Source organism: Phragmites australis, chromosome 7 (genome assembly GCF_958298935.1).
Source record: "Phragmites australis chromosome 7, lpPhrAust1.1, whole genome shotgun sequence".
Taxonomy (NCBI): domain Eukaryota; kingdom Viridiplantae; phylum Streptophyta; class Magnoliopsida; order Poales; family Poaceae; genus Phragmites; species Phragmites australis.
In genome coordinates this window covers 37,910,826-37,926,088 of record NC_084927.1, presented here as the reverse complement: position 1 = coordinate 37,926,088, position 15,263 = coordinate 37,910,826, and the positions used below count along the sequence as shown (strand labels likewise).

Here is a 15,263-nt window from a genome sequence, read left to right as displayed (position 1 = left end):
CCACAACAAATTCAAGATTTGAGTCATAAATAGATTCATCCGACAACAATAGTTTTATAATTTAGAACACGAGAAAAATCGTTGAAATTCTTAGGATTAGATCTAGACATATCCCTATTATACTTATTTTTTCCTAAAATTAATTAACATAGAACATTATGTTGGGCAATTATCCTGAAGAAGCACTGAATCTATACAAAATCATGTGTCCTGCATTCAATGTGTATAGTTGATGATCATATATCTCTATTTTAAAAAAGTATTTATATAATTGATTTTACCGATTATCGACAATAACCTTATAGCAGTACTTGTCAATACCGTTAAGTTTATGCTTGTGCTTGCAGTAAATTTATTGTTGTCTCCTCTCAGTCTAAGTGCTTAGCTGCCCCATCAGCCAACGGAGTTACCATTCTAACCAAAAAGTCCAGCATCATAGCTTTGTGTGAACGCACGAATAAATACATGTACTGACTATCTGATTAGAGCTTGCAACTTTATAACACAAGGCGTCTCCTAAACTTTTTCACAGCATTATAAATTTGCACAGATATTTACAAAACCTAAGCACACTCTACACCTCAATCAGAGCTCTCAGGGTCTCTCGTCAAAGCCCACACGTTGCTCCAAGGTTAGCCACATCCTAGGACAAGAAACATCCTCTGCATGAATCAATAAGCCATGCGTCACTCTCAGGAAACAATGGTGAGCAAGTCATCATGAACAGCTCGAGCTATTTTACATGAGAATCATAGGCATAGAAGATGTTATCCGGTGTAACGAGAGGCAGCTTCTCGATGTACATGAACAGGCGCCTGAGGTTCGCTCTAGTCAGAGTTGCCATGTCAACTACATCGCGGTAATCGGTGAACATCCACAGATCACCAGAATTCACTCTTTTGAGGCTATCACGGCAAAAGGGGCAGGACTGAGATCTTGAGCGCCTGCAAACCAGGATAGCACATGGTTAAATGAATACAAGCCATATCTTTTCAGCAGATAGTTCAGTGAATGCATGTATTCATATAATACAGCAGAGAAAGCCGTCTTAAAGCTCAAGCAATGAAGGTACTCAATAATTGACTGATTAGAGCCTTATTGGGTACCCATGTAATTTGAATGTAGTCAATAATTTCTTCATTCTGATCATGTGATGTAAGGTATTCAGGTTTTTTTCCTTTTTGAAAGAAAAGCAAGAGCATTGCCACTCAGTTAAGGTACTTATGCTTGACAGCAGACTTTTTAGAAAGCTTTTATTGAGACTCAAATACTCTGTCTGCTTCTCTTGTTAGGATTAGGGACCATACTAGCAGAAGCAAATTGATCCGAATTTACAGCTCAAAATCACGCAAAGATAACTATGTGAAGGTGATGAACTAATCTTATAATGCCAGACAGGTATTTGAAGGATCAGGCCTAATAAGAATCAGACAAAATTGGCCACCAAATGCATAATTTCTTCATTTTCTTGTGTAATGTAAGGTACCTAAGAATTTTTCCTTTTGAAAGAAAGGTACGAGCACTGCCGCTCAATTAAGGCACTTATGCTTGACAGCAGAGTTTTCAGAAATCTACCATAGAGATAGCCAAATACTCCGGTCGTGCTGCTTCTTTCATCAGGATTAGGGACCACCCATAAGTGTTGTGCCAAATACTAGCAGAAGCGAATGGATCCGAATTTGCAGCTCAAAATCACACAAAGCTAACTATGTGAAGGTGAATGAACTAATCTTGCAAAACCAGACAAGTATCTGAAGGGTCAGGCCTAATAAGAATCAAGAACAAAATTGGCAACCAAATGCAAAGACTATTGCAAGGTTGTTGTGCACTGCTGTAATCATCTGGGACAAAGCTACAAGCAAGGTTGTGCTAGCTTGTTACGTTGAATAACCATTCGAGCAAAGAGGTCCAATGGTGTTCAGTTAAAAAAACAAAAATGCAGCTCTATTATCAACCAAACATTTCAAAATTTATCTCGAGAAAACACACTAACCACTATTGTTGAACATTACAGGGGGGAATAAAGGATAACAGGATTTGGTTTCTAACCATTGACGGTAGCACTTCATGCACATAGCATGACTGCAGTTGGGCAGGACAACCTTGCTATTCATCTCCATGCAAATCCCACATTCTTCCTCTCTTTCAATATCAATCTCAGAAGCCTGCCTAGAGCTCTCATCCTCATCTCTCCTTCTGTATCTCTCTGTACAGACCGCCTTCTGCCTCCGGTCATCAACGTCGCTGATCCCCTTGTGCAGTTGCATGAGGGAGGGAAATATAACAGCTGCAAACAAACAATGGGTATCGATATTACAAGACCAAACAACAAACACATCTGAGCGAAAATCTGAATTTGCCTTTTTTTCCTTAAAAAAAAGAGAAAAAAAGAAGAACACTTGCCATAAAATTCCCTGATGCTTGCTTTCCTCTCATGAGTGGACATGGTGGTACTTCCATCCACATAAACCTGCCCAACAAATTAGCATGGATTCCTTAAGAACACAGCGAAATCACCATAACATGCCATCAAATTCTGACATTTCACGCCACATGAACAACCTTATAAATTAGAATCCTAAGCAGCCCAAGCGCGCCGGCGAGGCTGCAATCAGTCCACTGCACGAGGAAGAGGAAGAACTGCGCGGCGGGGCTGTAGGACATCCGCATCTGGACGGAGGCCCCATCGTAGTCCCTCGACAAATCCGCTGCCCTGTCGAATTCAGCCAATACACCATAATGGCACGCATCAGCCAATCACATGGATCGTCGGTAACTGCCAACATCGCTCATGCGCGCAGCATGAGCTCCTAATCAATCAACCGCCACTTCAGCTAATTTATCTCCCCTAATTTCCTCAACAATTGGAACCCACTTGCAAGAGCAGCGCAAGAATAAAAACGAAACCGAACTGCAACCGCGAGTGTGAAATTTCGGCTGCTCGCGATGGAAACAAGTCTTCCCAAGAAAGGAGGGAAATTTGGGGGTGATTTGCCCAGCACACACACTCACAGGGTGTTGGCATGCTGGATGTCGGCCTCGAGCACCTTGAGCGAGTCCTTGAACGACTTGCGCACCATGGAGCACAAGACCATCTCCCCCTCGTCGTCTCCTGCTCCCCCTCCACCCGCCCAGCTTCCGGCTTCAGCTCGCCACCATCGAAGTGGGCAGCGAAAACCTTAGGTGCTCGACCGCGACCGAAAGCCTTCCTCCTGCGGTGCGGTGCCGCCCGCTTTTGGCTCCACTTGGTCTCGTCTCGTCACCTTCGCTTCGCTTTCCGCTCGCTCGCTCGCTGCCTCTGTTTCTATTCGTTGCGTGGAGGGAGGCAGAGAAGGGCACGAGAGCTCGGACTGACATGCGGGCCCCAGAAGAGGAGAGCGTAGCAGCGTGTCCATGACATGGTGGGGTCTGCAGCAGGATGGGACGGGTTGTCGGTGAGTGTGGTTGGCCGGTGACCGAATGGTTGGCGCGGTGCTGCCGTCGGCTCGGTTGGTCACGCGAGCGAGCGCCAACGATGTGCAAGACCTTGATGCCTCAGCTGATTAGTCTGATAGTCTAGTGTTTAGGAATATTATACTTCTTTCTATTAACCGTGTGAGTCCATCTGCGATCCTATCTGAACGATTTTTATTGGAGCTCTAGAGCAAAGGTGAAACGGGAATCAAACCCCTGCCAGACTCGGCTTCACCATTCGATTTTCTATGCGCGCACCATTTGACTTTCCGTTATCTATCTCATTTTACTCTCTAAGCTTTTTTTTTACCAAGGATAATATGCAAATTTAGATATGATATGTCCCATACAACTAAAATTAGATCAAGATACTATTTGATCCATAGTTGATTGGATCTTTGATGTTAATATTATCTTATAGGTTAGTTGCACCGGTAAATTCTATGCTTGGTAAACTATGTAATATCTGATTCGAAATATGAATCAAAAAGGTTTGCCAAATGATAAAACAGTAGTTGACAATGATATATATTTATAATCTAATTTTGAATTTCACACCTATTTGCCGAGCTGCGCACCCAACTACGGAACCACCGTCCTCTGTTACCTAGGTTAAAACCACCATCCTCTGTTACCTAGGTTAAAGAACGTTTATGTCATCGATTTCGTAATCTAATGATCGGATTGAAGAAGATAGAGTTGACACATATTATAGAAGAGAGTCTTTTTAGAACTGAATATTATAAAATTTACTTTCTCAAAAGACAAATCATTAGTCTTGCACAAATCCAAGCAAGATCTACCGCGACTTGTTTAATTTCAGGGTATGCAGCATTGACGACTTCCTAGTCCTTGATAAACGTAGCAACAGTCCGTCATGGTCTCGTGGCACATACATGATACAATTGGATCATATATATCGGCATAAACAAAAGCTCACGGATGAGCTTGGCCTGAACGTAGTCAAGATGAGCGACACGGACCTGTCGAGTCACGCTTCCTGATCCAATCAAGCATACTACTTACTAGAGTAATATAATACACACGGTACGGTGACGTGTAATCCAAGTCCGAGAAAATGAGAAAAGAAAAAAGGTGACGCGCCCCGGGAAGTCCGGCGGCCCAGCCGGGCGGGAAGAACTGAAACCGACGGCTCTTGCTCTATCGTCCGGTCCGACCGCACCGCTCCCTCGACCCGGTCCTCCTCCCCATCGTTGAGAAGTCCTTGCTCGCCGGAGATCTCACGAGATGCCCAAGCCTCTTGCTCGTCGGAGATCTCACACTCGCACGGCCGCCCCCCACTCTCACGCCCGCGGCCATGGCCTCCAGGCATGACTCCTCCGGCACGACGCTGATGGAACTCATCACACTAAATTGCTTTCTGTTCCACGCTGCCTGATGGCCAAATGCCCGGAGACAAGACTGTCGGACACCACGACCATGCTCCTTTGATTCATTCTTGTTGATCAACTTTGTAGGTGTGAGAATCTTCGTATTTGGTCACACTGTTCCCATCCGCACGAGGCATTCATGGGATGGGATATTGCCCTGCTGCTCCTATTCGTCGTGGGATTTCATAGCGCCGCAGCTTGAGGCAGTTCGAGCTGCCGGTGTGCAGATCCACAAGGCAACATACCTCAAGATGAATAAAGAACGTTGTTGGACATGATCAGAGGGTGAGTGGCAGCCCTTCTGCAGGAGCGAAGTGCTAGACGTGGCATGGCCGTGGTGCTGATGGAGCTGGAGAAGAGGATGGAGCAAAAGATCGGGGTCCGGTCAGTGCGTACTAACTCATCGCCATCTGTTACGGAGGGGACAGAGGCAGCAACAACTCATACAGGGGAAAGCAAATTTTATAAAATATTATCTCTTCTCTGTTACGATCATATTAAAAAAGGGGAAAGCAAATTTTATCAAGTTCTCACGGAAGTCTTTCGTGGAAATATCTTGTAGAATTTGCTTTGAGAAAAAATGACGCACAACATGTACTAAGCAAAATGAGCTAATCAAGTGATCTTTTAGTTGGCAAATTCTAAAGCCAACAATTATAACAACAAATGATGATGTTATGTAATTGTATTGGCGTTTGGAATTGTATTGACATTTTGTTATTGCTGACTGACAAAATAGAAAGCTCTTGTTGGAATGTTTTGTTGTGTCTTATCCCTCGTGCACTTCAATCAATCTAAAATAACCACCGGCTCAATTAATTCGCAACGGATCTTATAAGATGTCAAAGTTAGATAATACCAGATAGCAAAGCTGATACGGGATATTTTGGGGAAAGTCTACGCTACTAGATAAAAAGGCTGATATCAGATATACTACTTCGTTAGGTTGCCCGTGCGGATCCAAGCACCATAACACGACGGGCACAAAAGAAGCAATATACGAGTAACGCAGCGGGCACAAAAGAAGCAACATGCGAGTATATTAGTTGAAAACCTTGGAAACGACTAACACTTACTAGTAAAAGCAAAAAAAAAAAAAAAAAAAACTGCTATTCCATAGCATGAAAGGAAACCGGATCAATTCGATGTTGAATCGTAGAACAGTAATCAGCAAATACTCCTCTGACTGTAAATATTGGTTATTTTAGTCTCTCAACTATTCTCTGAATATAAATTATTTTCGAACTTCTATATTTTTTTTTTATTTCCTTCTTGTCCTTGTTCAATAAATATTACTACTCTTATAAATAAATAAGTTATTTTTTCTAATACAGAATAAATAAAAATAATAAAATTATTTATATATTTTTTAATTCTTACGTATAAATCTTAGATCATCTATATTTGTAATCGGAGTAAGAGTTGATTTTCTCCTGCCTTATCTTCCGGTCCGACCGCACGGTGACGTGTAGGCAGGCAGCGACCATGCTCGTCCCTATCCGTATGAGCCAGCAGCGGCAGGGCCACTGAAACGGACCCAAGTGTCGCCTGCCTGCGCGGGTGAGGGAGCCGAGACATGGGCACCTGCCCGCGTGGCACGTCCTGCTCATGGATCCGTGTCGTGCAGCGCTGTAGCAAACCCAAACCGCCGGCGGCTGCCCACGGACAAGGCAGCAGTTTCACTTTCACCCGCTTTTTTTAATCACCACCGGTGCGGTCATCTTTACTTCTTTCTAAATCACCCCATCCAGTTATCTCCATGCCTTGGTGAAGAAAACTCTGGGTTTCTGGATTTGGGTCTGAGATTTTTGGTGCGGGGAAGATAGGAAACATTTGACGAGCGAAAACAAGAGAGAGGCAAAGCTGCTGGTAAGAAGAGATAGAAAGGGCCATGGAAGTTTCCAAAGATAAAAACCGAGCAGGTGAGGTGAAGCCTACCGGATTCCCCAATTGGAAGCAGCCGGTGTCGCATCATCATCATGATCAGCATCAGCTAGGCAGCCAACGGTATTGGAGTATTTCTCTTACCTACGTGATGATCTTATCCTCCGGCCCATCCCCTTCCCTTCACATCAGCACTCACTCACTCCCACAAGCAGCTACACTTCTCTGGTGGAATTTTTAGATTTTGATCTTTTGTTTAAAAAAAATCTAGGCATAAATCTATAGAAAAACAATGTTAAAAATAGATATTTTTACAACGCCATAACATTTAACATCCTAATGATCTTTTAAGTAACAATTAACATTATGATAACCATCACATATTGATCTTTTAAGTAACAGTTGCCGTTGTGGTAGTCATCACATAAAATCTTTTAAATTTAAAATAGAAGATCGCTAACACAATATTAAATATTATAGCACCGTACTGTTCAACCACATCATCAAATATTATGACGCCGTGTAAAAGAGTTTATTTTTAGAAATTATTTTGTAGTATCTATTTGTAGGATATGTTTTCAGAAAAATAAAAAAATAAGCTTTCCACCGCTTCTTCACATACCCGCTATAAAAGGACCCGCGCATCTCCATCCAAACCTCTACCCAGTTCGACCTGCCACGCATCTCTCTTCTCTTCAACAGGGGCGGCTCCCCGCAGCAGCAGCCGGGCAGAAAAGGAACCGAGAATCTGCAACCTCTCTTGTGGTCAGGTCAGGTTCGATCGAGGATGTTGGCCATCTTCCAGAAGCATGTGGCGCACGCGCCCCAGGAGCTGAACAGCCCCCGGAGCGGCGCGGCCAAGCCCAAGGACCCCGACGAGATCCTCAGGGACTTCCACGCCGTGCACCCGGCAGATGCCTTCTCCGCCTCCTTCGGGGGTGGCTCCACGCTCGCCTGCGTCGGCGCGCACGCTCGTCCCGCTGCCGGCTACCAGAGGTAACGACTTCATAGTACTGCTGCTGCAGTTGCAAATTCAGACAAACAAAGGAAGCTGAGATGGCAACCGAGCTGAGACAGACTGATGACTGATGAAATTGAATCGAACTGAACTGCGTGCAGGATGTTCTGTGGGCTGGACGACATCTTCTGCGTGTTCTTGGGGAGGCTGGACAACCTGAGCAGCCTGATCCGGCAGTACGGGCTGTGCAACAAGTCCACCAACGAGGCGCTGCTCGTCATCGAGGCCTACCGCACCCTGCGCGACCGCGGGCCATACCCGGCCGACCAGGTCGTCAAGGACCTGGCCGGCTCGTTCGCATTCGTCGTCTTCGACAACAAGTCCGGCTCCGTCTTCGCAGCCCTGGTACGAATCGAAGCGTTGCCGCTGGGCTAGCTGTTTAATTTTGCAGTCGCACACATGACGACCAATCGACTGCTGTGTGCAGGGCACTGACGGCGGCGTGCCGCTGTACTGGGGCATCGCGGCGGACGGGTCGGTGGTGATATGCGAGGACCGTGACATCGTCAAGCGCGGCTGCGGCAAGTCGTACGCGCCTTTCCCCGTGGGGTGCATGTTCCACAGCGAGGGCGGGCTCAAGAGCTTCGAGCACCCCATGAACCGGCTCAAGGCGATGCCGCGGGTGGACAGCGAGGGCGTCATGTGCGGTGCCACCTTCAAGGTCGACACCTTCACTAAGATCAACTCCATGCCGCGCGTCGGCAGCTCTACAAACTGGGCCGTATGGGACGACGCCGTCTGAGTAGGCAGTGCTCTGCTCACCAACCATGCCCGCGCCCTCCGCCGTCGCTCTGCCCTCTCCCCTCTGTCTCCGCCGTGCTTCCGTTCTAACCAGTGCCTCATCTCTTAGGATAATGCTACAGCGTGGAAGTACATCAATCTCTCCCCCCCCCCCACCCCCTTGCGGTATACATTTCTTTCTGGTGCGTGTGGCTTTCGGACTTGGTTGTTGAACATGATGAATAAAGAGTCCGCGGAAAATTTCGCATGCAAGCTTTTACATTATCGAGGTCATAGCTCCGGCCGCCGGTGAGCTGCGAGTTCCGCTTGGGGTGCGGGAGCTCAGGGGTGAATTTTAGTTTGGTTCATGGGTGTTCGGGTGGTTAGCCCCTGAATTTTCTTGTCAAAAAATCATATACTGCTATATAAGCTAGGCGAAAATAGATATTTTGAATAGAAATACTCCTAACCCACTTAATTAGGGCTGGTCCCCATAATACTCCTAACCTGTAGTTATGTAAAAAAAGCTTAAAACTTATGAGTTACTTAAATTCAACTCGTTCTAGACTCAATTTGAGAACGAGACTCAATTTGAGTTCAGCTCGATCTTAAAATGAGTCAACCAAGAGCCAACGACAAGACTCAAGAATCACATGAGTCGAGCTACATATGGTTCAAGATTATAAGTATTACGATTTTTATTTATACGGCTTTAATTTTTCTAATATATCTATAAGATTTAAGAAGGTGTTGCAAGAATCGGAAGAGAGATCATCTTAAACCTATCTAGTGATCATGTCACAATAACCAATAAAAACAAGAAGACCTATTAAGCTTTCTCAATGTTTCTTTCGTTACAAAACTTAGAAAAGCCAAACTTGAGCTTGACTCGAGCTGAGTTCGAGTCCATCCCCAAAATCGATCGTCATCATAGACAAACTAGAATTCGACTTGATTTTTTATTGAGCTCGAGCATAACAGGATAAGTTCGCTAGAGCTCGGCTCTCAATGCCCTAATGACATGAGAGATTCTGGGGTACTGACAGACAAACGACAATAGTTAATGGTGTTAACAACTAGACTAGTTACAACAATTAAATGCTTCGCTTCGTTAAATAGTCTAGAATACGACACCAATGTAAATTTCCAAAGAGTTACATCGTTCGATTGTAAATATAGACCATTTTAAACTTATATATAAAAATTAAAAAAATAGTTTAAATAACTTTATTATCTTTTATTTATTCTACATTAAAATATAACTCATTCGTTCATAAAAGTGATAGTATTTATTAAATAAAGATAAGAAGAAAATAAAATAAAATAAAATATATAGAATTTCAAGAATGACTTATATTTTTTGAGAATAGTTAGGAGGCTAAAACGACTTATATTTATAATCAGAGAGAGTATCTTTTAGAGAAAAATATTTTTTTAGCTATAAGACACTGTTAAACAAATCTTTGATATAGGACATTGTTTTCTTTTCTACGGAACGCTATCTAGAGTTATGCATGCAGGAAACAAAATTGTCTACAATATCTTAAAAGAGTGCGCAAAATAACAATGCCCTGCATCAATACTTTTCAACTCTAAGACTGTTTGACATAACTTTAGCTCTCACCTTCACCTCAGACCTGAAGCTTGTAGTTAAAATAAAATTGTTTAAATATCTATGTTTAGTTAAAAATAGAAACAAAATAGCTTATCTAAATACTACTTGTATACATTCAATTCTAGATCCACGAATTCATGAAGCTACGAATACACAGCTTCAAGAATTCTTATATCTAGCTCTAGAAAATTATGGAGCTGGAGCTATAGGTTCCCGAATGTGTTTGGATGAACCATTTTAATTCTATTTTAATCTAAATATAGAGACTTAAATCACTCTATCTTAACTAAGAAACACAAGATCTAATATGGAGTTAGAAGCTATAACTCTACCAAACAAGTTCTAATACTGCCATATACTCATAACATCTAGAATTAGCTCTTTAGAGTTTACTATCTATATTAAATTTTTTCTATATATTATGAATAAATAGTTGTGTAGTTATCAACAGTTCTTCTAAAGCAAACGTGCTGGCATTCACAAGTATAATATGTAGCTACTTATAAAGATGACCACATGAGAACCTACAAAAGCACCATACCATATCAACATCTTTCAACGTGGTTTATTAAGGCTTTCGACGATTTTCCAACCTTTGGTCTATTTTACATGGATGATCTACAGTAGTTTACTAGTCCACGGCATGAGCCTTTGGATAAGGTAAAAGGACGGGTGCTAGTAAGTCTTTATGTGATTTGAAGGACGAAAATCATTTCTATCTTGCAAAGGAAATTCTTAGAGAGGCTCCTCGTAATCAGTAGGACCAAATGAATTCTTCCATCTCACCTTCGGCCTCCTTGCCCCCCTTTTTTCCCGTCCCCTCCTGCCACTATCCTCCACTAATCGTTGTGACTTTAATTTTTAGATATATGAGCCTTTTATAGATATGTTGTAGTAGTATACATCCTTTTACCGCGGTGTAATAGTACCGTTAAATTTGTGTAATCCGCACATATGCAACCATGATAATAAAACATGTATTCTATTTTCAGACCCAGTCTTTTTAGACCATGATAATAATTATCTTTTCTTGCCGTCTTGAAACAAGTCGTCATGGATTCCTAGAGAAACCACCCTATGGAGTGCCACAATGGCACGAGCATCCATTCTGCAGGTGTGATGATCGAGCTTAAATGTCGACGTCCTTCGAGATCCAGACTTTTGGTAAGAGATTCTTTATGTGTCCGGAGCTTAACAACGATTCCATGGTGTGTCTCTCTCTTTGCCTTCATCCACTCTTCCTAATTATATCTTGAGTATATCACTTGTAACTCCAGGTTTATTATCTTGAGTCTTGTCATTTCAAGGAACAGATAGATCATATCAGGACACCATACTGTGGGGGATACATCAGAGGCTGAAACAAAATGTGAGTACGAGATTAGGATGGGGGAAGCATGACTGCGGCAGGAGTCATAGCATGAGCACCAACTAGAGCGTAAACACCGAGAACAAGAACACAAGTGACAGGCCAAGGAACTTCAGAGGCGTGAGGAGGAACATCGTATCTGACAGGATATTATAAGGAGGAAGGAGGTTGAGCTTCGAAGGCGTGAGGAATACCTATAAAGGCGTGAAGCACTCCTAAGCTAGCCAGAAGAGGCTAAGTGCGAAGCAGCACGTCAACGAAGGGGGAGATATCCCTGATCCACCCACTAGAAGCTTTTTTTTATCCGCGTTCAATGTAGTATTACCGTCAACTTTGTGTTACTCGCACACATCCGATCGTGATAATAAAATTGACGGCTTCTACTAGAACCAATCACATTACTAAACATGAACTCCATTTTTAGACCTACTTTTCTCAAACCTAGACTTTTCAGAATTAGCATTCTCACCAGTAGTCTTTTCAGAGCAATCTTTTTAAAACCTAGGCTTTTCAGAAGTAGTATTTTTAGACCTAGTCTTTTCAGTCGTAGCCTTTTCAAATGTAGGCTTTTTAGAAGTAGGATTTTTAAAAATAGGTTTTTTAGAAGTAGTCTTTTCAGTAGATATGACCGTACCTTACTGCAGAATCAACTGCTTTTCATGGTCAATTTCCGTGGACTTAGTCCATGCACCAGCACAATTTTATTGTATAAATACATGATCTCCTGTCCACATGTACAACCAAACCACTAGCTCAACCTCCACAACTCTGACGAAAATAGCGTCTGATCCTTTTCCCAAGAAATACATGCCAGATACTCTGTCTGATGGGGTCGAAGTGCACATATGCTGGTGTGAGATATTTGTAGGATGATGAAGTCTTTTGAGTTCACCTACACCTACGGAAGGAGATTCTTCATGTGCCACAACTACGAGTACGGTCTACCCTAGGAAAGTACCAATGTTGAATTCCGCCTTCCGGTAATAACTTCTTACCAAACTACTATAAAAACTATTAAGATTTATCACTTAATATTTTGATCTTTATTGAGTTGTCACCACCACTATGTGACTTCTTAAAGTGGCTGGATATCGAACAGTCAAAAGCGGATGTGTTCCTCCTTCACACTGAGCACCGCGTCGATTAGAGATGCTTCCATGAGATGGAAGCTGACGAGAGGAGGGAGCCTACACGCAAGCGCATTCAGGTGTAGCAGTAGAAGATAAGAGATGAGCATAAACACATGATGGTAGAGGCCCGTGAGGCAGAGAGGGAGAGGAAGCGCCTCTCGGTGTGCTCCTGACGTGTGAGGCCCGACCCAATCCGACGACTTTCGGTGAGGGACGGCTCGGCTCTCTCGGTGTGCTCCTGACGTGGTCAACACGATGCTCTCAGTCTCTCAGAGATCCTCTGCTCCAAAGTCAAAGGAAAACTGCAGAAGGAGCTTTGGATCGGTTCAAAGCTCAACAAAACCATTGCCGGTTCTTCCCCAAATCTCAACCCTTCGACCCCAGACTTGTTCCGCGCACACTACTAGTGCATACTTCGATCCACGAATGTTTCCTGTTTCAAAATCACTTAGCTCGCGTGCAAAGGCAAAAGAGCAGCCATTTTTATAGACAGTTTCTGGCAACAAGAAACAGTCGTTCGACCGGCTTGGAGAAACGGCACACGCTACCAATGTATGTATAGATTTCTTTTGCAAAAAGAAAAGCATTCCAAGAAGCTTCTCTTTCCGCTAGACCCACCTGCATACAATGCAGAGAATCCAAGCTTCAAATTAAGATGATGTAGGTGTCTGGTTGATCGACGCTGATGTTTCTTGTGTTTGACCTGTCCGGTTCCACGACCTTTTGCCTTCTCACTCGTGTCAGTTTCACCACCATGGTAAACTTGACAGACTTGAGATTTCAAGATTCTTACGTATTATACTGTCTCTGGAATCCAAGGACTGAAAGTGCCAAAACGGTGTCCATTTTGTCCTGTGTTATGACTAAGCAGAAAAAGGCGTACCCGTTTTTTCCAAGCTGTTATGAAGACAAGAATAAATTAAGCAGGTAATGTGAACTGACGATTCCACTGAGACCATCCTGCCTGCCTGTTATGATTATATATCTAATCTCCTGCTATCTTTTCCATGATTCCAGCGGGATATGTATCAGCTGTTCTTTGAGCAAGTGTAGACTTTGAAAAATCCGATGGGTTTCTTTGTTGGATTAACGGACGTTTTCCAGCTTAGATTAGTCCGCGCGGTTTGCGTTGGTGTCGACGATTTGCATTGACAACTAAGCAGGCCGGACCTAACTTGCGGAACATTTTGACATGCTTTGCAGGTCAACCGCATGGCTTGAAATAATTAAGCAGATTGGCGTCCTACGCTGCTTCCATGAAGGTTTAATTGAATTCCGAAACACTTGTTTTCCCTGAGGCAGAGTATCCGTTGAAGGAAACAATTTATTAGATTAGGCAACTAAGATTATTTCTGCAAGATAAGAAATAGTATGTTGTAACTGGCAAATTAACCTGCAAAATACTTTACATGAACAAAAGTCTCGTAAAAGTGTATAGTTAACTTCGAAAGTTGACATCAAAAACAAAAAGACAAAGCGTTGTATAAAGCCCTAAACATAAACAAAAATGATCAAAGGTCTACTTAAATCTTAAGAATCATTGAAAAAATCAACTGTCATATGGGTGCAGGCCCAACGATATGCGCACTACACGGCACCTGCCTAATTGTTAAGAGCGAATCCACACTGCCACATGTATATCCAGACTACACAAATAACAAAGTATAATCTATGTTACATAAATAAAAAGGAATACACGTGACCAATAAACTGCCTATTAGTTAATAAAACACAATAAAAAATAAGGCCAAATTTCAAAATATTTGAAAATCATGGTAGTTACAATGGCATGCATTCAATAGTTGATAGTTATGGGGATACATATATTATATACTGAATTCATCAATGTAGTTATCAAATGCATCAATTTTTGTTGTACAGTTCACCGGACATATACTATATCAATAGAACAAATAACAGTTTTGTGTATTTCTTAATTATTTTCGAAATCATTTAATCCTTAATACTTTTTATACTCAGATTCAGTTAGCCCTTCACTGGTCTGTGGGTCCAGGACCCACTTGACCGGGTCAAAATTGTTGCCCTCAGTCATAAAATTGACAGGAGGGGGGTCAACGATGTTCGGATTTTGACCTGCCGCCGGCGAGGAATGGCGGTGAGCCTCAGCCGGGGAATGGTACCAAAATGCTCAGCATGTTGTGGCGAACCCATTTAAGGGTCAGTGACGACATGCACAACGTTAAGTTCAGCTGGTGGCGGACGGTGGTGTGCGGGTTGACAGGGACGGTGTGCTACAGAGGGAGAGAGGGGAAGGGAAGAGGGTGGTGAGGTTTCTTGGGTTGCGGTGAAGCTCATCGTGGGTGCGGCTCAGGCAGTGGTGGCTCATGGCTGCGGGTCGTCGTGGAGGTCGATGAAGAGGTGGGGGCGACCGGGGAGGAGGAGGAAGGAGGCGCGACTGGTGGGAGCTTGAGTCAATTTCAGCTCAGGGAGGAGGTGGAGAAGGTCCTGCACCACTGGGAAGTTGGACTGGAAGGTGGAGGGGCGAGAGTAGGCGGACGGAGCGAGAACGCGAGGATTTTTGAGCTAGCGACTGGAGTTCGCGGAGGGAAGCGCTGGATTTATCTGGGCTTTACGCGAGGTGGGACCGGGACCAGGACCACCTATCATAGACGTGCTACAGTAGATAGACGCCTTGAGAGTCCGCCGATTCTTGGGCTCCCAA

At 43.4% G+C, this 15,263-nt stretch overlaps 2 protein-coding genes across 2 annotated transcripts; one reads left to right on the top strand and one right to left on the bottom strand.

Annotated features, from left to right (window-relative positions):
- Positions 1-462: 462 nt before the first annotated feature.
- LOC133925271 (E3 ubiquitin-protein ligase AIRP2-like) lies at positions 463-3,285 on the bottom strand. Its single transcript, XM_062371180.1, has 6 exons — positions 3,013-3,285; positions 2,563-2,713; positions 2,404-2,470; positions 2,050-2,287; positions 743-944; positions 463-662 (listed from the first exon to the last, which is right to left on the bottom strand). Exons 1-6 carry the CDS (start codon positions 3,093-3,095, stop codon positions 633-635), a joined length of 771 nt encoding a protein of 256 aa, XP_062227164.1. The 5' UTR covers positions 3,096-3,285; the 3' UTR covers positions 463-632.
- Positions 3,286-7,411: 4,126 nt separating this feature from the next.
- Positions 7,412-8,746, top strand: LOC133925269 (stem-specific protein TSJT1-like). The gene is made up of 3 exons (XM_062371179.1): positions 7,412-7,724; positions 7,848-8,091; positions 8,174-8,746. Exons 1-3 carry the CDS (start codon positions 7,516-7,518, stop codon positions 8,486-8,488), a joined length of 768 nt encoding a protein of 255 aa, XP_062227163.1. The 5' UTR covers positions 7,412-7,515; the 3' UTR covers positions 8,489-8,746.
- The last annotated feature ends 6,517 nt before the right edge of the window (positions 8,747-15,263 follow it).

What these genes read in the sequence shown, in the direction of transcription:
- LOC133925269 (XM_062371179.1), top strand. Translation starts at nt 7,516, where the DNA reads ATGTTGGCCATCTTCCAGAAGCATGTGGCGCACGCGCCCCAGGAGCTG. An exon ending in CCCGCTGCCGGCTACCAGAG is followed by an intron (nt 7,725 to 7,847) that starts GTAACGACTTCA and finishes AACTGCGTGCAG; the next exon opens with GATGTTCTGTGGGCTGGACG. An exon ending in GCTCCGTCTTCGCAGCCCTG is followed by an intron (nt 8,092 to 8,173) that starts GTACGAATCGAA and finishes TGCTGTGTGCAG; the next exon opens with GGCACTGACGGCGGCGTGCC.
- LOC133925271 (XM_062371180.1), bottom strand. Translation starts at nt 3,095, where the DNA reads ATGGTCTTGTGCTCCATGGTGCGCAAGTCGTTCAAGGACTCGCTCAAG. An exon ending in TTAGGATTCTAATTTATAAG is followed by an intron (nt 2,471 to 2,562) that starts GTTGTTCATGTG and finishes TTTGTTGGGCAG; the next exon opens with GTTTATGTGGATGGAAGTAC. An exon ending in ATGAAGTGCTACCGTCAATG is followed by an intron (nt 945 to 2,049) that starts GTTAGAAACCAA and finishes CCTGGTTTGCAG; the next exon opens with GCGCTCAAGATCTCAGTCCT.